This window comes from Antechinus flavipes, chromosome X (genome assembly GCF_016432865.1).
Source record: "Antechinus flavipes isolate AdamAnt ecotype Samford, QLD, Australia chromosome X, AdamAnt_v2, whole genome shotgun sequence".
In the NCBI taxonomy this organism is placed as follows: Eukaryota; Metazoa; Chordata; class Mammalia; order Dasyuromorphia; family Dasyuridae; genus Antechinus; species Antechinus flavipes.
Genome location: NC_067404.1, coordinates 76,043,828 through 76,066,854, shown reverse-complemented (window position 1 = coordinate 76,066,854; position 23,027 = coordinate 76,043,828). Strand labels below are relative to the sequence as shown.

The following is a 23,027-nucleotide window of genomic DNA, read 5'->3' as shown; positions in this document are numbered from 1 at the left end:
TGACATAAAAGTTTGATTTTTCTTAGTAGACTGCAAGCCTTTGACATCTTTGATTTTTCAGAAGTCACTAAATATCAAAATAAGTGCTGACTTCTTTTAGAGAAACTCCTCCAAGAATTTCTCTGCTTATTAATTTTCCACAACAGATAAGGGCATCTTAGCTGTAGTTATCATCCTGGTGGTCTTTTTGTTTGGGCTTATCATCAATACTTCAAGACTAGATGATGAGTAAATGTCTCATGAAATGTTTCCTGTTGCCTTTTGGTACATGACAAAATCTTTTGTCTTTTGGTTTTGTTTGTTGCGATATATCAATGTGGGTCCCTTCTTCCGATGGTAGTTCACTTATTTGGTTATTGAACAAAAATTTCATATTTAGAATACATGTGGTTCATTTAACATTCAGAACTGTGTGTATGGTCTCCAAAGTGGTGATTTTTAGCATTCTCCCTTCCTTTTCTGCTGTTTGCCATTGTTATTGTGGACTCAGAAGCAGACTGCACAAAGCAAGGACTTTACAAATATCATCTCATTTGATCCTCACAACTACCCTGAGAGGTCGGTGCTATTATTGTCCCCATTATATAGTTGAGGAAACTGAGGCAGACAGATGAAATGATTTCCCCGAGATCGCACAGCTAGACAGCATCTAAGACTGGGTTGCAAGTCAGGTTTTCCTGACACCGACCCATTGTTCTCTTTACTGTATCATTGAGCTATCTCTTAGTCTTCAGACCTAGTGTGTTTCCAGAACCATACTCAGAGACTTTCCATTACATAGAATGTGCCAGAGTTTATGTTCCACTGATACAGCTCTCTATAATCTAGAGCTATGATGATGGTATGCTATGGTTCTGTGTGGTTTATTGTGGTATGATCAGGCTGGGGAAGCACCACGGTTAGAGTCTATAGAGATGTGGCATCTTGCTGTCAACTCCCAAGAAAAATTTCCATTGACTTTCCTGGGAATTTGGGTCCATCTGCTTTCAGGTGATGGCGAAATACAGTGTGTGTGTGTGTGTGTGTGTGTGTGTGTGTGTGTGTGTGTGTAGATTCTTCCTTCGTGCTAGTCTCTTATTTTTGCACAAACAGGATTAGTGAGAAAATGTTCTGAATCGAGTGAAATATTCAATCCAAAGAACTTGTGTTGTTCATATTAAAATTATGAAAGACCTGCAAAGCAGCTCCTTTGAGTTGATGAGAGGTGTATTGTTTGTGTTATAGACAAGAAGTTCTACTCGAAGTAGTATATCCCAGTATAACAGGCTGGACCAGTATGAAATTAGAAGCCTCCTGATGTGCTACCTGTACATTATCAAGATGATTTCTGAAGGTAAGTTTCAGTCTATTCAGTCTACACAGTTGATCACCAGTGTGCTGGGAATAATCACTTAGTCAACAAGTATTTGTTGATCCTTCTTCCCTACTATGTGATGATTGTACACATTAGTGTTTATTATTTAAAACAACTCAAACTATAATTTTACAATGTTGAATTCAGATGTAAGTGTCTCAGTTTTCCTATTTTGAGTCATTTTACTCACAAATCCCTCAAATAGGGGTTCGGGGATAGAAGACCCAGCTCTATCTTGATGGAGAAATAAGACAAATTCTATTTCTTCCTTTGAAGTAAAAATACAACAGCCCCTCCCTATCAGTTATCCAAGGTCAGGGGGAGGAGGCGAGAAGGGGGTATAGGAGTAATAAGATGTGGGAAAGATCTAATGGAGTCAAAAAAGTTGAAGTTCAAGGTGTGACATTTTTGCCGTTTATTCCATTTTTAGATACTCTCCTATCTTATTGGAACAAAGTATCTCCTCAGGAGCTCATAAACATTCTCGTACTTCTAGAGTAAGTAGTCGTTGTGGTGTACATGTTACTTCTGTAACTTCTATCTGCGCTACTTTTGTAATGATAATTTTGTTTCTATTGTCGCCTCTGTGGGAAGCTGCAATTCCAAATGTGTTTTGTACACACAGAACCATGACAAATGGGGATTGAAGACAACTAGCTTATTGCCTGATTCCTCCTCAATAATATCCTTTATAATTCAACTAAAGTCCTGGGTGATTTGACTAAAAGGCTTGAAGTGGCTTCAAGCCTGCTGAGGTTAGAGCAGCTGTGGGCTTCTCCAGCGATTCCTTACTGGAATCTAATGTGCATACTGGTTCGTTAGATGTCAGTGACTCTCCAAAATTCAAAAGTTTATTTGGGACTGTGCCCTAGGCCTTTTGGAGAACGATGCTCTGGAAGTGGTCAGCTATCCTGCTTCTGTTTGGAAAACAAGTAGATTTGCTGTGACACCTAAAGAGCCATTTCATGGATGATACCGGGAGAGGATTACTTTCCTATATATCTTTGATTGAATAAAGATCATCAACAAATATTCAGAAAATATTGCTGCAACGTAGCAGTTAACAAGGAGATATATAAGCCACTGCGATCAAGCAAACACTCAGGATCCAACAGTATTTTTCAGATGTTAACAATTTTAGCAGGAGAGCCCAGAGGAGAATTATTAGGGAAATATATGATGAGGTAACTGTTGTAACTCGCATTGGAATGGCCAAAAGAGCTATATTTTATATCTATAAGACATTTAGTTATAGCAGATCATTGTAGGCAAAGGAAGCCTGTGTGTCTAACTAGAGTAATAGGATATAGATGTGTTCCATTTTTTATTTTTTAGCACATGCACATGTTCATCCAGTTAATGTGATTTTTAAAATGATTTGCTAAATCACTGAGGTTATACATCATTTTGCTGAATGCTACTAATATACTGGTTTTTTCTTTCTTTCTAGAGTATGCTTGTTTCATTTCAGATACACGGGGAAAAGAAATATAGCAAGGTAGAGTATCTTCTATGTTTTTCATCCTTTTTAAAGATTTATTTATTTCATTCCAGTAGAGGGCAGTCTTAACTCAAAAATTTTTCCTTAGAAAACTAATGCTAGTAACTAGTACTGGCCAGGACTACCCAGTGGGTCCATGTTAGCATAATTTGATATTAACAGCAAGTAGAACAAATATTAACATTTTTCCAAAGGGTAGGATGAGCTGACAGATTTGCTTCTACTTAAAACTGTGGGTAGTGACCCCATCTAGGGCCCCGTAATTGAATGTAAGGGTTAGAGTGGCAACAGTAAAAGGTATCAAATATTCTACCAAGATTTAATTATTTATGTTAAAAAAAAAACAACACACATCCATCTCATTAGTATGTAAATTTGCTTTTGTCTTACATAAATTGTTAAATTATATGTATACCAAAGAATTGTTTTAAAATGCATTTATGATTTATTATCAGTAAATGCTTCATTTGTATACCTATTTTAATATATCCGCGTATCTAGGGTTATGTAAAAATGTCTTGGGAGAATGGAAAAACATTTAAGGAGTCATATTCTAGAAGATGAGTGAAGAGGTTCAGATCAAGGGAGAAAGTACAAATATCTAAGATGATAAGAGGAAAAGTAGTATTTCTGCTTCAATTTTGTTAATTTCATTCACCATATCGGAAAACTTTCCCCTTGGATGAAAATGTGGGCCATCTGATACCTTAGCCTTTCATTTTTGCCACCAAAGCCCCCGTGGACTTAAATAGCTATTTTATAAAGGTTAGGGTAAAACTACCTATTTGTTTTAACAACATATATTTGACGGTAGAATTGTTTTGTGTGTATTTAAAATTATTTTATGCTGATTGTAGTCTTAAAACAGAATTTAATTAACTTATCTTGTCTGAAGAATGATAGGCTATCAAGTTGTTACAGTTTTTAAACTTTGGAGAATGTACTGATGTGGTAAAGAATAGAACTAACATCCATTTACTAGGTTGACTATGTTGTATAAGAATTTTTCAGATATTGGTTGTTATGTTATTGGAGAAAAAGACAAGTAAATTAATTAACAAGGATTAAATGGAGTAGGCGGTTTAAGTGGTGTTTTTATCCACAGTTCTCTGATGTCCTATCATTAATGAATCACCCAAATCAGAAGAGATTCTATTTTCTGGGGTGATGATTCATATTCTTATAGATTTGACTCAGTTCTCTATATATTTGAGAAATGAGGCCTTTATCAGAAAAACTTGCTGTAAAATCCCCCCTCCCCTCCATACACAGTTTTCTGCTTTCCTTCTAATCTTGATTGCATTGGTTTTCTTTGTGCAAACCCTTTTTAATTTAGTGTAATCAAACATTATGCTTTTTATTTTCCACAATATCTTCTATTTCTTGCTTGGTCATAAATTCTTTCCTTATCCATAGATCTGCCAATCTGATCTCATCCTGATATGAGATGTTGGTCTATACTTAGTTCTTCCAAACTGCTTGGTTTCTGTTTTTCCCAGCAATTTTTCTCACATAGTGAGTCCAAAAACTTGGATCTTTAGGCTTATTAAATGCTGGATTGCATGTAGCTCAGCACTATCCTGCAAGAGGAATGTCCTCGTTACTATTAGATAGAAACCTTAGATGCTTCATTTAACACCAGAGAGGACTGCCAGCTTCTTTGACTCCTTATATCTGGTCTTCATTTCAGGGTACATGATGCCTGGTTGTCCAAACACTTTGGAGTAGACAGAAAGTCCCAGACCATGCCAGCCCTGCGTAATCGGGCAGGGGTGATGCAGGCCCGACTTCAGCATCTTAGTAGCCTGGAAAGTTCATTTACACTTAATCACAGTAAGTATAAGACATACATGGAATGATTCATTAGAATCAAGTCTTATATAAGGACCCCTGGAGACAGCTACATGTCCATTGGATAGAGTACTGATTCTGAATTCAGGAGGGCCTCAGTTCAAAGCCGACCTTAGACACTTAATATTTCACACTTCCTAGCTATGTGATACTGGGCAAGTCACTTAACTGATTGCCACAACAACAACAAAAAAAGAAGAACCCTGACTTTTAAATGGTCCGGAAGGAATGGAGTTCCATGTGTTTCTGTGTCTATGGAAATCTTTGTTCCTCATTTTTGTTTTTTGAAACATACCTATGATTTCATCAGTGTCTCAGGTGAGGAAGCGTTCTCTGTGAATGCACATCAGCAAGAGTTTTCTGGGGTGCTGACTTGCCCAGGATCATGTAGCTACAATACATCAGAAGTGGAACTTGAAGTCAGGTTTTTTTTTTTTATTATAGCTTTTTATTTACAAAACATATGCATGGGTAATTTTTTCAGTATTGACCCTTGCAAAACCTTCTGTTCCAACTTTTCCCCTCCTTCCCCCCACCCCCTCCCCCAGATGGCAGGTAGTCCAATACATGTTAAATATGTTAAAATATATGTTAAATAGAAATGTATGTATACATAGTTACAGTTATCTTGCTGCACAAGAAAAATCAGATCAAGAAGGAAAAAAAACATGAGAAAGAAAACAAAATGCAAGCAAACAGAAATAGAGTGAAAATGTTATGTTGTGGTCCACACTCAGTCCCCACAGTCCTCTCTCTGGGTGTAGATGGCTCTATTCATCACTGAACAATTAGACCTAGTTTGAATCTCATTGTTGAAGAGAGCCACGTCCATCAGAATTGATCATCATATAGTCTTGTTGTTGCCATGTACAATGATCTCCTGGTTCTGTTCATTTCACTTAGCATCAGTTCATGTAAGTCTTTCCAGGCCTCTCTGAAATCATCCTGTTGGGTGTTAGAACTCAGGTTTTCCTGACTTCCTGGGGCTCTCTATCCAATTCCCCATGTATGCCTTATAGAGGACTATATGGACCCATATGGGTATTTTTCACATTCAACAATTGTGGCCCTCCACAGACTTTATTTAAATATTAAGGAATTAAGATTCCTTTTTTTACACTTTCATTGATGAATTTTTGTGACATGGTTGTTTTTTCACTGACTAGAGTTCATTCCTATGACTTAATATAGTACAGAATGACAGCATCCACAGTTTGAAGGGACCTCGGAAAGTCCATCTTATGTCAGAACAAGAATATACTCAACAAGTGGTCATCAGGCCTTTGGCAGTAGTTTAGTCTGTTCAGATACTTGAAGAGGAGTGCTGGGTCTCCCTCCATAATCTTTCTAGGCTAAACATCCTCAGTTTCTTGGGTTAATCCTCACATGGTGTGATGTCAAAACCTTTGACTATTGGATTGCTTTCTGAATTTCTCCATTTTATCGAGCTTTCCAGGAAGTCAGGACCCAGATTTGGATACACTATTGTAGATGTGGCCTGACCAAGGCTTCTTTTAATGCAGTCTCAAATGGAATTGCTTTTTTGGCTTCCAAAGCCCATAATTGACTCATATTGAGTGGGCAGTTCACCGCAATCCTTAGTAATTTTGAAACTGAAATTTGGAAGCCAAGTATAAGATTTTATATTCATCTTTATTAAATTTTACCAAATTTTATATTAGCCAATGTTCTGGCTCACTAAGATCTTTTTGGATATTTATTCTTTTGTCAAAGTTATTAGTGGGCCATACTAATTCCACTGCCAGGTCACTTAGTATTCATTAAGTGCCTGCTGTAGGCCAGGCACTGTGTTAGATACAAAAAAAGAAAAACAATCCTTTACCTCAAAGAACTCACAATATATACTACATATACATACGCATACAAATGTAAAACATAATGTATATGATATATACATACATCTGTAGTATAAACTATATACAAACATAATAAATATAAGGTAATTTGGAGACTAGTTTTGTGTGGCCTGCAAATTTGATAATTATGCCACTAATGCCTTGATTCAAAATGCAGATAAAAATATTGACTAGCATAGGGAAAAGCCCAGATGTCTGGGTAGTTTCCCGAGAGACATCTTTCCAAGTTGACACAGAACCTTTCTTCTGAGCCGGGCATCCGACCATATTTACATCCACCTAACTACATGATTTTCTAATTTATATTTTTCTATCTTGTTCCTAAGAATAACACGGGAGATGTCTAATACTTTCCTAAAATCTAGATAAACTCATTCCATAACACTAAGAGACAGTGTTGCATAGTGGAGAGGAGGCTAGAGTTGGAATCGGGCAGATCTGGATGCTCAGACACTTAGAACTTGATCTGGGTGAGCAAGTCACTCAACAGTAGTCTCTCCATCTGTAAAATGGATGTAAAACTAACACCTACAGCTATATTACATACATAGAACACTTTGGATACCTTACAACTTGTTACCCATGCCAATTATTATTATTTCTTTGATTTATAAGTCTAGTGATGGAAATGAGGTTAGTCTGACTCTGTCTTTGGAGTTTTGTGATCTGACACTTCCTTTACTACACATTTACACGACAAGCCAAGTAAAGACGCTTCAATTAAGTACCTGCTATATTCCAGGACACTGTGTGAAGAGCTGAGGATAGAAAAAAAGGCAAAAATCAATTCCTGCTCTTAAGGAGCTCACAGTCTGAGGAAGACAACCTCCAAACAACTATGTAGAAACAAGATAACTTAGAGGATGAATTGGAGATAATCAACAAAGGAAAGGGATTAGCTTTAAGGGAGAAAGTGGAATTTTGGTCAAGACTTTAGGGAAGCTATGAAATAGAAATGAGAGAGAATTCTACATATTGGGGATAGCCCATGAGAATGCACAGAGTCTTGTGGGAGGAAATACAAGGAGTCCTGAATCAGTAAATCACAGAGTATGTGAAGAAGAATAAGGTGTAAGAAGATTGGAAAAGCAGGATGGAGTTATGAAGGGCTTTAAAAGTCAGACAGTTTTAGATTTTCTCCTAAAGGTAATAGGAAGCCTTTGAAGTTTATTTTACATTAGTAGATGGGGAGGAGAGTAAGGAGTGGGGGCCAGGAAGATAAAACCCTGAAGATTGAGTGAAGGATGGATGGCAGTGGGGGGAGACTTCTGGCCAGAGAACCACCCAGAAGCTTATTACGATAGTTCAAGTGTGAGTTGATGAGCTATGCCACAGGAGTGGCCGGGTCAGAGGAAAGAAACAGGTTTGTGTGTTATAAATGTAGAATCTGGAAGACTTGGAAACTGTATGTGAGGAATGAGAAAGAGTGAGGACAGAAAGGAAAGGAATAAGTATTTATGGAGCACCTACTACGTACTAAGAACTCTTCCAGATATTGTCTCATTAGATCTTCACTCCAACCCTGTGAAGTAGGTGCTAGTATTATCCTCATGTTGCAAATGGAAATTCAGGGTCACACAATTAGGAAGTGTCTGAGGTCATATTTAAATTGAGCTCTTCCTGACTCCAGATCCTGCACTGTCCAGTGCAGTGCCACCTACCAGTGTTGAGGATGACACAGGCTGTGAGCCTGGGTGCCTGGGAGGGTTATGGTACCCTTGATAGTAATAGAAAAGTTAGAAAGAAGAGAATGTTTGGGGAGAAAGATAATGAGTTCAGTTTTGGACATGTTGAGTTGAAGCTGCGTATGGAACATCTAGTTCAAGATGCTCAATAAGTAGATGGTCAGGAAAGCAGTTTAAGTTGGATAAATAGTTTGAGAATCATCTGCGTAGAGTTGATAATTGAATCAATGGAAACTGATAAACTCACTAAGCAAAATTGTATAGGCGAAAAGGATCTGGGATGGGGCTTTTGGGGACACCCATCATTAGCAGAGAAGACCCAGATAGAGATCTGGCAAAAAAAAAAAAGAAAAACAAAACCTGAGAAGGAACCATCAGCAAGGTAGTAGAACTGGGAGAGAAACTCAGAAATCTAGAGAGAAGAAAATATCAAAGAAAAAGAATGACCAGAAGTGTGAAAGTCTGCAGGGAAGTTAAGAAGGATAAGGATTTTGAGAAAAGGGCATTAGATTAAGAGATCATTAGTAACTTTGGAGGTGACAGTTTTGGATTAGTGATGAGATTGAAAACCAAAAATGCAGACAAGTAAGAAAGTGAGAGGAAGGATGCGGAGACACTAATTCTCGAAAGGCTTAACCGTGAAAAGCAGATGTGATGTAGGATGAAAGCTGGGAAAGTGATGGACAGATCATGTGAGAATTTTTTAAGGATTGGGGACATAGAGGTGTGTCTATAGGCATCAGAAAAGGGGCCAGTAGACCAATCTCCAATCTCTTCTAGATTGGTGAGAGTGGAGGGACCATGTACGTAGGTGAGATTTCACTTGTCAAGGAGAAGGGCCACATTTCCAGGTGATAATAGGGTTGAAAGAGAAGATGGTAAAAGAAAGCATCTGAGTCATGTGATGTAAAGAAGAGAGCTCACCATGAATGGCCTTTCTTTGTTCTGTGGCACATAAGCCATGGGAGGTTTGAAGAGTGAAAAGGGTTAGAAAAGTCCCTCCAGTGAAGGAAATCATGAATCGATCAGGAAGCTGTCAAAGGATTGCTTTGTCACAATGAGGGCCTGGCTGAGATTATGTAACGTAAATTTGTAATGGATCTGGTCAGCTCAGGTTTGTGACTTTGATCAACTTTGTTCAGCAATCCAGAAATAGAATCCAAGTCATGGATGATGGGAGTGAGCTAAATATTGGTGGGCTCTAAGTGGTAATGGGATAAAGGGACAAGGGACTGAAGTATAAGGAGAGTATGTAGAGTTGGGGAATGGAAGAGAGTACAGCCAGTACAGGGGTGATAGCCTGAGACAGGCTGGAGGGATCAGATATCAGTGGGGATGACGAATAGGGTCAGGGGTCATAAAACAGTGAGGAAAATGGGATGTCAAAAGATTATGACAAGGTAAAGGAAGTTCAGAACTTTTGCACATTGGAACATTTGTGGGTGATGGCAAGATCCAGGGTATGAGCATCTCTGTATGTAGCTGAGGTAGATTGGAGGAGGAGATCATGGAATATGAGTGCTTTAAGGTCCATCTTATTTTTAATATCAGATAAGATTTGAATATCAAGTAAATGGGAGATGAAAACTTGTCGTGTATTTGCTATGAAGGACATCCAGCCTGGAGGCCACATTAAAGGGGAATTTCTAATGGATGGTAAAAAGACAAAAACAACAACAACAACAACAAAAAACTTCCAGATGCTTCCATTTGCAGCCCAAGAACATTGCATCATTTCCTAAATGACATCCACAGATTTAAAAAAACAAATTTGCCTAAGTATTCATGCAGGAAAAAACTAAATGACTGAAGAATACCTACCTAGCGTTAAGGTAGTAATGCTAGGTAGCTGGATGGACACCCTATAGAGCTAGGCCAGAGGGTAAAGGTGAACAAGCAAAGGAGAGCAACCTGGCTGTGTTTTTAATACCAAAAGCATAGCTTACTGATAGGAATATTTTCTTGGTGATGCTTTTATAGTTACAAAGCTTGGAATACCACAGTCGCCAAAGAATTAAGATTTCCCAAAGGGAAGTGAGTAAGTTGCACCATGCGGACATGGAATGAAAAATAATCTAGAGAATCTTATTTAAGAAATTTGTGTCCCTGATGTTCTGCTGGATGTTTGACCATGTTTTATTTTGTTTTGTATTCTTTTTTTCTTTTTTTCTTACTGTTTTTTTCAAATATAAAAAAGTTTTAAAAGAACTTTGTGACAAAAAGATAAGCTTCTATAGTGGGTCAGTCCATGGACATCTATTAAATGTTTGCTATGTGCTAGGCACTGGACTGAGTGCTTTACAGATATCATCTCATTTGAATTACGTAAAAAGATAAATTGGAGGTAATCAACAGAGAAGGCACTGGAATTAAGAGGAAATAGCTGGGACTTGAAGGAAGCCAAGAATTCCAGGTGACAGAGATGAGGAGGGAGAACATTCCAAACATAAAGAACAGCTGATGAAAATGTCCCGAGCTGAGAGATAGTGTCTTATTGGAAGAACAGCAAAGAGCAGCACAGTGTCGCTAGATCACGGAGAGTATGCCTGGGGTAGGGACAGGCAGGGGATTTAAGGCATCAGAAAACTGGACAGGAAGAGGGTGGAACCAGACTCTAAAGGGCTTTGAGTGCCAAACGGTATTTTGTATTGAATCGCAGGGGAGATAGGAAGCCACTGGGAGTTCATTGAATGGCAGGTGCCAGGCCAGGAGGGTGACATGATCAGATCTGCATTTTACAAATAACACTTGGGCATCTGAGTAGAAAATGGGCTGGAGTTGGGGGAGACTTGAGGCAGATTAATAATGAGACTATTGTTTTTAAAATTTTCAATAGTATTTTATTTTTTCAAATAAATGTAAAGAGTTTTCAACTTTGATTTTTATAAGACTTTGTGTTTCAGAGTTTTCTCTCCATCTTTACCTCCCTCATCCCCAAGGCAACAAGTAATCTGATAGGGGTTAAATATGTGCAATCCTTTTAAACATATTTCCATATAAGTCATGTTGTGAAAGAAAAATCAGGCTCATGGATAGGCTGAGCTAATATAATAAGAATGATAATACTGCCTAAATTAATCTACTTATTCAGTGGCATACCTATCAAACTCCCAAGAAATTATTTTACAGAGCTAGAAAAAATACTAACAAAGTTCATCTGGAAGAACAAAAGGTGAAGAATTTTAAGGGAATTAATGAAACAAAATACAAGTGAAGATGGACTAGCTGTACCAGACCTAAAACTATGTTATAAAGCAGTGGTCATCAAAACCATTTGGTATTGGCTAAGAAATAGAGCAGTCGATCAGTGGAACAGGTTAGATTCGCAGGACAAAATAGTGACTATAGCAGTCTAGTGTTTGATAAACTGAAAGACCTCGGCTTTTAGGATAAGAACTCATTTTGACAAAAACTGCTGGGAAAATTGGAAACTAGTATAGCAGAAACTAGGCAATGACTCAGATGTAACACCACATACCAAGATAAGGTTGAAATGGCTTCATGATTTAGGCATAAAGAGTAATATTATAATCAAATTAGAACAACAAAGGATAGTTCACCTGTCAGGTCTATGGAGAAGGAAGGAATTTGTGGCCAAAGAAGAACTTGAGTACATTCTTGAATGCAAAATGAATAATTTTGATTATATTAGGTTAAAAAGTTTTGATACAAACAAAACCAATGCAGACAAGATTAGAAGAAAAGCAATAAAGTGGGCAAAAATTACATTCAAGGGTTCTGATAAAGGCCTCCTTTCTAAAATATATAGAGAACTGACTCACATTTATAAGAGTACAAGCTGTTCTTCAATTGATAAATGGTCAAAGGATATGAACAGGCAATTTTCAGATGAAGAAATTGAAGCTATTTTTAGTCATGTGAAAAGTCTAAATCACTATTGATCAGAGAAATGCAAATTAAACTCTGAGGTACCACTACACACCTCTCAGATTGGCTAAGATGATAGGAATGTTAGAGGGGACATGGGAAAACTGGGATTCTAATACATTGTTGATGGAGTTGTGAATGGTTTCAACTATTCTGGAGAGCAGTTTGGAGCTATGTTCAAAGAGTTATCAAACTGTCCATACCCTTTGATCCAGCAGTGTTTCTCCTGGGTTTGTATCCTAAAGGGATCATAAAGGACAGAAAGGGACCCGCATGTGCAAAAATGTTTGTGCAGCCCTTTTTGTAGTGGCAAGAAACTGGAAACTGAGTGGCTGCCCATCAGTTGGAGAATGGCTGAAGAAGTGATGGTATAAGAATGTGATGGAATATTATTGTGCCATAAGAAAAGATCAGCAGGATGATTTTGAGAGAGGCCTGCAGAGACCTACATGTACTGATGCTAAGTTAAGTGAGTAGAACTAAGAGAATGTTGTACATGGCAACAGTAAGATTATGTAATTATCAACTGTGATGGATGTGGCTCTCTTCAACATTGAAGTGATCCAGGCCAATTCCAGTAGACTTTACGAGAGAGTCATCTGCATCTAGAGAGAGCTCTGTGAGAACTGAATGTGGATCACAACAGTATTTTCACTCTTTTGGTGGTTGTTTGCTTGCATTTTGTTTTCTTTCTCATTTTTTCCCCTTTTTGATTTGATTTTTCTTGTGCAGCATGATATTTGTAGAAGTATGTATAGAAGAATTGCACATGTTTAATATGTATTGGATCACTTGCCAATTGGGGAGGGCAGAAGAAGGGAGGGAAAAGATTATCCATATATATATTTTGAAAATAAAAGGCTATAATTAAAAAAAAGGAAAGGAAAATCAGACCAAAAAGGAAAAAAAACCATAAGAAAGAAAAAAACAAATTAAAAAATGATAATATGCATCAATCCCTATTTATTCTCTGTAGTTCTTTCTCTGGATGTTATTGGAATTTTCCATCCCAAGTCTATTGGAATTGCCTTGAATCACTTCATTGTTGAGAAGAACCAAGTCCATCACAGTTGATCATTACATAATCTTGCTGCCATGTACAATGTCCTCTTGGTTCTGCTCTCCTCACTCAGCATCAGTTTGTTTAAGTCTTTCCGGGCTTCTCTGAAATCGGCTTGCTATGAGACTGTTTTTTTTTCTTTAAATAGTATTTTATTTTTCCAAATACATGCAAAGATAGTTTTTAAAAAATTCATCCTTGCAAAACCTTGCTTTCCAAATTTTCTCTCTCCCTCCCTCCTCTCCCCTCTCCCCAAGACAGCAAGCAATCTGATATAGGTTAAATACATACTATTCTTCTAAACATATTTCCATCTTCATCATGCTGCACAAGAAAAATCTGACTGAAATGAACAAAAAAGAAAAAACCAAACAAAATAAAAACAAAAGGTGAAAATACTATGCTTTGATCCATATCGTCTCTATGGTTCAATGAGACTTTTTTAGCCGATCTTTTGATACAAAGTTGTAATGGAAATTGAACCCAAATGGATAATTAGCTTTAAATGAAACTGCATGATAGAGGAACAGTCCTTATAATCACATTCTTCCACCTATCATTTATACAGTGCTTTGAAGTTTGCAGAATATTTTCTGTGTTATCTCATTTGAACTGCATAATGCCCCTCAGAGGGCCACGGGCTAGGCAGGATCATCCCTGTTCTGCTAACGAACAATCGGGCTCAGAAATAGTGAATGCTTTGTGGCACATTCATACGTCTAACAATAGCATCTGAGGTCACCGTTCTCTCCCGAGGGCCATGCTGCCTCAAAGGCAGCCTAGGCTTAGCCCTTGTGAAGTGGTATTCGGTACCATGTGAAGTGATGATATCAAATAGGAATATGAAATAGATTGGAGAGAGTATTATTTTATAAGATGTTATAATAGAGGAATCATTCAATTCTTGGAATAAAGGAATTGTCAGAGATCCATCAGGAGGTTACAAAGGTTGGCCATTTATTACGTGAAATGGCTCACAGGCATAATCAACCACTGCTAAGGGTGGCAGAATCATGTGATTAAGCAGCTTGCTTTAGGGAGGAGTTAAGGAAATGCCTCCTTTGTGCAGCAGGCATTAAGAATTTATGGGATAATAAAATTAAAAAATCTCTTTCTGGATGTAGGTTCTGGGACATCTGAAGCAGATATTTTCCACCAGGCCCTCCTCGAAGGCAACACTGCTACTGAGGTTTCCCTCACGGTGCTGGATACCATCTCTTTTTTTACACAATGCTTCAAGGTGAGATCTGGGAGTGAGAGATGGAAGCCAACTGGCATGATAGAATTGAAGACCTAAAGGGCTCCCTAGAGAGAACTGGCTCCAATGCTATCAATCTGCAGATATCAAAACTGAGGCCCAGAGAGGGCTGGTGAAAAGCCAGAGGCAGGCAGTAAGCTATATTGTAGATTGGGAGCTAGGAAATCTGTCGCCAGCTAGCTGTGTAACTTTTCCTTTTAAGAATCAGTTTCCTCTTGGAGAGCTAGACTAGATCATCTCTGTGGTCCCTTCAAGCTTGACTATTTTGTGAATTTATGATTTTATTCTTGTGTTGTAAAATCCTATCTTGAAAATAGATTGTATATTTTTTGAAGGATAAAATTAAATAGAAAGCTTTTTACAGCATAATTTATTCATTGGTCATTTTGCTTAAGCAACTTCAAGGAGATGTGGAAACAAGCCAGGCGCTTCTTTCTCCAAACTATAGTTGTTTTTGAAACATTTGTCTCGGGCCCTTGTTGCCAAAACTCAGTTGAGCACTGAAACAGTGATCTCATAGGATTGTTGCTCTGTTTTTTTTTTTTTTCTGATTTCATCAGCATGGGGAATTCCCAGTGTAGAAACACCCTTCCCAGATGCAAATCATCAGTTCTCCTACAACTTAGTCCTAGAAAGTTGCTTGGGGGCACTGAAATGGTGAGTGACTTGCCCACAGACACACAGCTACTCTCTGACTTCCCAGACTGGCTATGGGCAGCCTGCAAAGGATGAAAATGGAAATGATTTTTGCCACTGCCTGAGTAATCCAGTGAAAATCCTTTGTTCCCTCTCTTCACTTTGGCCATGAAAAACCTGGGGCAAATTTTAAGTACAGGGAAGGAAAGCAGAACGAAGGACACACTTGAGCCAATGTGCACTCCCACTGTGGACACACGAAATATATCCTTATCTTAATAGAAGTTAGCTTCCAAGGCATGAGAAGGGCCTTGAGCCTTGTGTTCTCCACTTGCTTTTGGTTGCTAGGGAAGGGAGGATCTGGCACCATGTGAGTAGGCTCCGCTGTTAAGGTTCACTTTGGATCAGACCCAGCCCTGGAGTGCGAGGAAGTGTTGGTTTTTTCTTTTGTTTCCCTGTCCCATTTCAATCCGTGGTCTCTTTGAGTCACAGAGGCGGAATCTAAATGGAGTTGACTCAAGCTTACTCAAACTTAGTAACTGCCTTTAAATCTAAATATCTGCTCCCCTTCACCCTACTCTTCTTACAGATGTCACTTAAACAGACTGAGCAGTCTCTGCATGCCCAATTAGTCATCTCTGTCGACTCACAAATATCCAATGTCACTAACAGACTGCCTCATGGCAGTCTTTATTTGAAAGTACAAGCATATGCAAGGTAGACATTTTACCCTCCTCCAAATTGCATTTGTTCTCTGACTCCTACTTTGCTCATTTTCCCACAGAGAAATCCAGTTTCTCTCTGTAGGCTAGTTGGCTGCACCATTATTGAGGCTACTAATTGTTCTTTTACAGGCAGTATGGTTAACTAAAGAAAGATTGGTAATGCTTTTTTTCTCTCATTAGCTCCTTGTTTGCTTTATGGCACTGGAAAAAGACTTCAGATCCTCAAGTGTTTTTTTTTCCTTCCGCTTTGTTAAAAGGCCTACCATCTATGGAATATTTTGAGAGTGTTATGGGCCAGAACTCTTATACTTAAAACAAGGATTCTTACAAGGTGTTAAGTCAGTGGAATTGATAAAGACAATGGTTACCTAGTTTAGCGTGGTGCTTAATAGTTCTCTAGTTCAGTACATGTACTTACTACTTAATATAGTTCCACAAGATTCATACCGATGATAAGAGAGCATATAAGCTTGGACAAACTCAGCCAGATTCAGAGGCAGAGAAGACAGGAGAACTAGAGGCAGAAGCTTAAGCTCTCAGAGAGAAGGAGAGAGAACTAGAATAGACGAGCGCACTAGAAGTTCTCGGAGCCAAGGAGACAAATTCATTTCACCTTCAGTCAGGCTCCTGGTGGCTGGCCTGGCCTCCTGTACTTCCCCCACTGAGACCAAGGCCAGTCTGAAAGGCTCTCCAGAAAGCTGCCCAGCCCCAAGAAGGAGATAATAAAAGATTTGGCCTTTAACACCTGGCTGTTCTTGTGATGATTACTGAACTGAAAGGAAGGCTGCTTCCAGAGACCCAGGAAAACCGAACCAAGAACACTACATGAGAGCCCAAAGAAGGATCTCATCAAAATACTGTTAAATTATGCTCCGGTCTTTATCATTTTCTCTAACTTGATAGTTTAATAAGGAGTTTTATTAGTAAAGTCCCTCCTGTATTGCTTATCAAAAGAACAAAAAGCTGCCTATTGTTGATGGCTGTTTTCTTGCTTCTTATAGAATCAACTCTTAAATAATGATGGCCACAACCCATTGATGAAAAAAGTCTTCGATATTCATCTTGCCTTTTTGAAAAATGGACAGTCAGAAGCCTCCCTGAAGCACGTCTTTGCCTCCCTGAGGGCTTTCATTAGCAAGGTAAGACAGACAGAAGGTTGCCTTAAGAGGGGATAGTTGGCAGTCACTGTCCCCAAAGGACTCTGTTACTCATTTTGCTGGTTCCCACAACACAAACCATGAAGAGTATCCTCCTAATAAGCACCAACAGAGAGAAGAGTCTTAAGATAGAAGATAGAGCTTTTGTGGAATCCAAAATAGAGAGTGGGGTTGCTTTTTCTCTTATCCTTTCCTATCCTACTTTCCTATAAGGTTCTAAGAGGACCATCATTTTCAAACAGTTTCTTGCACCAGATTTCCTTTTTTTCTGCTTTTAAAAAATGAACTCTAAAACTAAAGCAGAAGAATGATGATCTCTTCATCATTTTTCCACTCGTCTAGAAGCTCCATGTCTCTTAAAGCCCTGTCTCTTAAACAGCACCTAGAACCGAACATTATGCTCAAAGCATTGTTTGGTGAATTCTTTTTGAAGGCCCCAGATTATTCTCAGGTCATTTACCTCATGGAGTGCTCAAAGCTGACGAAGAGGCTGGTGAATGTTGTATTCAGAGTACGGGGTTCGAGTCTGGGCATCACAGACTCAGAAGGATTTTGGTAAATTGGAACCTGTCCATAGGAGAGCAACCGGGATAATGAATGGCCCTGAGTGCATGCCAAATGAGGATTGGGTGAAGGAAACAGGGATGTTAGTTTGGAAAATACAACATGGTCTCCACTGGGAGAATGGGGGGAAATTTGCAATTTAAACTTGATGAGGAAAAGTTCCTAATAATAAGCACTGTATTATGTAGACTAGGCAGCTTTGAGAGGTGGGAGGCAGTCTTCAAGTGGCAGTTATGACAGGATTCCTTTCTGTTACAGATTATGCCTCTTGGCCACTGAGATTCTTTCCCGTTCACAAATTCTGTGACTGAAGCAAAAGCCATTGAGTGTCACAGATTGAAAAGATGTTTATGGTCAAAGAAAGATTGAAGACGAGGGGAAAACATCTTAGAGTGAAACCTACTTCAGCTTCCTCTTATTATAATATGTAATTTCGACAAGATAAAGACATTCACTGAAGTGATCTGTTATTACATAGCTGGAGAGCAAATTGCCATTATTTTTTGAATAGCATCTGATTGAAGTTGAAAGAGGTACAAAAAATAGATGCAAAATGGAAATCTGCCAGCAGTTTTCTCACTGTGTATTTTCAAAACATCACCAGTGACAGTGAATTCACTTTAGTAGAGGACCTCTTATTTGAGGAAGTAGAAATGCCCCTCCCAAAATTCATATGCAGGAAATTTGTGCTAGAGGGGCCTTGATTTCAAAGGTACCTAAGTATAATGAAGAAATGGCTTTGAAGACAGAGGTCCGGGGTTAAAAACCTGATCTACCATTTGGTGCCTTGTATGACTTTAAGCAAATAACTTCTCTGAGCTCAGTTTCCTTACCTGAAAAATGAGGGAATTGCTTCTTAAGGATCCTTCCACCTTTCGATCTCTGTTCCTATATTTCATTGTCACACAGCTAGAATGTGCCAGATTCAGGATTTAACTTTTTTTTGGTACTCCTATCTGTCTGACCTGTCCTCAGTCTCCATTGCTGGATCTTTCGATTGTGCCCTTCCAGATGTCACCCAATGCTTTGTACTGGGCTCTCTTCTCCCTCTGGACCATTTGGCTTGGTGAATCTCAGAGTGAATAATCACCTTGGATTCACTTATCATCTCTCTGTAGATGATTCTCAGATCTACTTCTCTAATCTGAATTTCCAGTCTCACATTTCCAACTGCCCATTGTGCATCTAGAACTAAATGTTCCATACACATCTTAAGTTCATGAGGTCTAAAACTGAACTCATCTTTCCTCTCAGATTTTCTCCTCTTCTTGATGTCCCTTGTACCATCAAGAGTCACCCTGGATCTCTGTTCTGTTCCCCTCCCCCATTTAATCTGTTGCTCTTCTCCCTTCTGACACGACCGCCACCCTTCTGTCACTCCACATCTGGACAATTCCAGTAGCTTTCTTTTCAGTCTTCCTGCTTCAAGTCTCTCACCATTGCACTAAGCTGTCAAAGTGATCTTCATAAAGTCCATATCATTCCCTTACTAATTTCCAGCGACTCCCTGTCATCTCCAGCATCAACTACAAAATGCTGCCTTTGGTATTCAAAGCCCTTTGTTACCTGGCTTCCCTCTCCCTACTCAGTGTTCTTATAATTTTGCGACACATACAGTGTGATTCAGTGATACTGGCCTCCTTGCCATTCCTCACAAAGAACACTTCATCTCCCATTTTCATTGTTTAAAATGCTCACGTTCCTTTTCTCTTTATCCTAGCTTTATAGCCTGCTTCAGATCTCTATGCCTTCTCTCCAAGATTAGCTCAGATTTACCTTTTATACATAAGATTTATCTTGTTTGTACATAATTGTTGCAAAAGTTCTGGAGAGTGGGCTTAGTGAACTGTGGGTTTAATGTAAATCAGCAGTGGACTTGGTAGCACAGAAAATCGAATATTATACTAGACTCAATTGGGAGTTATAATCTCTAAGAGAACGGTTTAGTCAGACCACAGCTGGAATATCTTACTGTCGTTCAGCCATGCCCAACCCGTCATGAACCCGATGACCATAGCACCCTAGGCCTCCGCTATCTCTCCAGATATGTCCAAATGCATGTCCACTGCTTCTGGGACACTATGTATCCATCTAGTCTTCTTCCACCCTTTGTTCTTTTGCCTTCAATCTTTCCCAGAATCCGCCTTTTCCAGAGTCCCATCTTCTCATTGTGAAGCCAAAGGATTTAAGCTTCGGCTTCAGTATTTGATCTTCCAATGAATTGTTCATTTCTTTCAGTTCCAATTGATTTCTTCTCATTGCCCAAGGAACTCTCAAAAGTCTTCCAGAGCACCACAGTTTGAAAGTGTAGATTCTGTGGCCCTCAACTGTCTTCATAATCCAGTTCTCACGGCCATATGGTAGTACTGACAGAAACCATAGCTTTAACTATATGGACTTGTCAGGAGGGTGGTGTCTGCTCTTTAGGCTGCTGTACAGCAAGTGTATTTGAATTTAATGGCTGCAAATTATCATCTGCAGTGATCTAGAAAGCCATGTCGTACTCCTTTTTCGATCTTGTTCCACATTTGGTTCTGTTGCTTCTTGACCCACACGTGGGTCGTAAGGAGACAAATGAGGTTATTTGGTCCCCCCATCTCTTTGAAGACTTGACACATTTGTTGTGAGTCACCCAGAAAAAAAGCTTTAGTGTAGTCATTGAAGCAGATGGGATTTTTTCCCTGTAATTCTCTTGCTTTCTCCATAATCCAGTAAATGTTGGCGATTTGGTCTCTAGTCCCTCTGTGTCTTCAAAAACCATGTTGTCCTTCTGGTACTTGCCAATTCACCTATCACTGCAGCCTAGCTTGTAGAATTTTAAGGATTCCCTTGTTCATGTATGAAATCAATGCAATCGTTTAGTAATTTGAACATTCTTTGCCATTGCCATCCTTCAGGATTGGGATGCAGACTGATCTTTTCTGGTCTGGTGGTCACTTTTGAGTTTTCCAAATTGGCTGATATATTGAGTGCAATACTTTAACAGTATTAGCCATAATTCCATCACCTCCACTAGCCTTTATTGTTAGCAATCATTCTTTTTTTTTTTTTAATTTAAATTTTATTTTATTTAATAATAACTTTGTATTGACAGAATCCATGCCAGGGTAATTTTTTACAACATTATCCCTTGCACTCGCTTATGTTTCGTTTTTTCCCCTCCCTCCCTCCACCCGCCCCCAAGATGGCAAGCAGTCCTATGTTAAATATGTTGCAGTATATCCTAGATACAATACATATTTGCAGAACCGAACAGTTCTCCTGTTGCACAGGGAGAATTGGATTCAGAAGGTAAAAATAACTCGGGAAGAAAATCAAAAATGCAAATAGTTCACATTCGTTTCCCAGTGTTCCTTCTCTGGGTGTAGCTGTCTCTGTCCATCATTTATCCATTGAAACTCAGTTAGGTCTCTTTGTCATAGAGATCCACTTCCATCAGAATACATCCTCATACAATATCGTTGTCGAAGTGTATAATGATCTCCTGGTTCTGCTCATCTCACTTAGCATCAGTCCATGTAGGTCTCTCCAAGCCTCTCTGTATTCATCCTGCTGATCATTCCTTACAGAGCAATAATATTCCATAACATTCCTATACCACAATTTACCGAGCCATTCTCCAATTGATGGGCATCCATTCATTTTCCAGTTTCTAGCCACTACAAACAGGGCTGCTACAAACATTTTGGCACATACAGGTCCCTTTCCCTTCTTTAGTATTTCTTTGGGATATAAGCCCAATAGAAACACTGCTGGATCAAAGGGTATGCACAGTTTGATAACTTTTTGGGCATAATTCCAGATTGGTTAGCAATCATTCTTAAGGCCCACTTGATTTCATTTTGAGGATGTCTCACTATAGATCAGTAACCACACCATCATGGTTATCGGTTTTGTTAAGATCTTTCTTTTAAAGTTCTGTAAATTCTTGCCACTTCTTCCTAATCTCCTCTACTCCCGTTGTTGAGTGTTTTCCGGTTGCATCTGAGTCATGACCCCATTCGGGGTTTTCTTGGCACAGATACTAGAGCCGTTTGCCATTTCCTTCTCCAACTCATTTTACAGATGAGGAAACTGAGGCAAACAGGGTGGAGTGACTTGCTCAGGTTCACGTAGCTAGAAAGTGACCAAGGCCAGATTTGAACTGGTGAAGAGGAGGAGTCTTAACTTCGATTTGCTTTGGTTTCCTCGTTTATAAAATCAGGATGATACTAGCACTTACTGAAGTTTCAGGGGTCTTATGAGCATTAATCAGATATTTGTAAAGTAATCGGCACAGTGCCTAGCACACAGTAGGAGCTATGTAAATGCTATGTAAATGCTACTATTATTATTGTTATTAATATATGCATGCTATATAGTCCAGGAAGATCTTCTGTGTGTGTGTTAACATATGTATGTGAATCAACAACCATTTGTTAATGTCTGCTATGTGCCAGGGAAGTGTACCAGGTGATGGGGAGACAGATGAATGAAACAGTCCCTACTTGCATAGAATTTACATTCTAACAGGAGAGATAACCAGGACAGATAGAAGTATATCGAGAATAACTCCAGATAAATATAAACTAGCTAAATCCGTGGTAGTTTGGGAGGAGGTTCCAAGCAGTTGAGAAGATCAGTAAAGGCTTCATGCAGAAGGTGCTATGCTGCTATGGCAGGAGGGACAGCCAGTGCAAAAGCCTAGAGATGAGAGATGGAATGGTGGATGTGAGGGACATAGAAAAGGCCAGTTTACCTGAATCACGGAGTGCAGGTTGGTTATCACACATAATAGAGTGAATCTAGAAAGGTAGTTTGAGGATAGGTTGGGAAGGGCTTTAAGTTCATCTTTGATTCTAGAGGTAACAGGAAAGGCACTGGAGTTTGAGTAGGAGGGTAATATGTATAGATTTTGATTATGGAGGTCAGACTGAATGAAGGAGGGAGACTGATTGCAGTAGGAGCCTGTAGCGGTCATTGAAGTGAGAGGTGATGTGGCCCCTCCTAAAGTGTGAGCAGAAAGGAGTCACGCGCAGGAGATGCTGTAGAAATGGTAGTGGCCAGATTTGGCAGGGGGTAAGGGAGAGGAAGGTGTCAAAGTTAACCACATGGGAGACTGGAATAATGGTGGTATCTTAGAAATAGAAGAGTTTGGAAGAGGAGTACCCCCCCACCCCCCGCTTCCTCTGTAGGGGGAAAGAGAAAGAGTTCAGTTTGGGATATGTTAAATTTAAGGTGTCTCTGAGACATTTGGTTTGAAACATTCAATTGCCAAGTGGTGATGTGGGATTGAAATTTAGAGGAAAGTCTTAAAGTTGATTCTATAGACCTGGAAATCAGCAGCAGAAAAATGATGATGGGACCCATGAGCCAATTAGGCACCAAGAAAGTGTTGAGAGAGAAGAGAGGCCTAGAACAGGCCTTGGGGGATAAGATACCCATCGTCATGAGACGCGTTCTGGATGATTACCCAGCAAAAGAGGCTTCAA

The 23,027-nt window shown here is 39.1% G+C and overlaps 1 protein-coding gene across 1 annotated transcript in view; it reads left to right on the top strand.

Annotated features, from left to right (window-relative positions):
• DOCK11 (dedicator of cytokinesis 11) overlaps nucleotides 1-23,027 on the top strand; it is a 177,445-nt gene that overhangs the window by 122,818 nt on the left and 31,600 nt on the right. Inside the window, exons 35-40 of the mRNA XM_051968881.1 lie at nucleotides 1,225-1,333; nucleotides 1,785-1,851; nucleotides 2,805-2,852; nucleotides 4,546-4,688; nucleotides 14,341-14,456; nucleotides 16,837-16,974. Coding sequence (XP_051824841.1) covers nucleotides 1,225-1,333; nucleotides 1,785-1,851; nucleotides 2,805-2,852; nucleotides 4,546-4,688; nucleotides 14,341-14,456; nucleotides 16,837-16,974 — 621 coding nt within the window. The remainder of the gene's footprint in view (nucleotides 1-1,224; nucleotides 1,334-1,784; nucleotides 1,852-2,804; nucleotides 2,853-4,545; nucleotides 4,689-14,340; nucleotides 14,457-16,836; nucleotides 16,975-23,027) is intronic.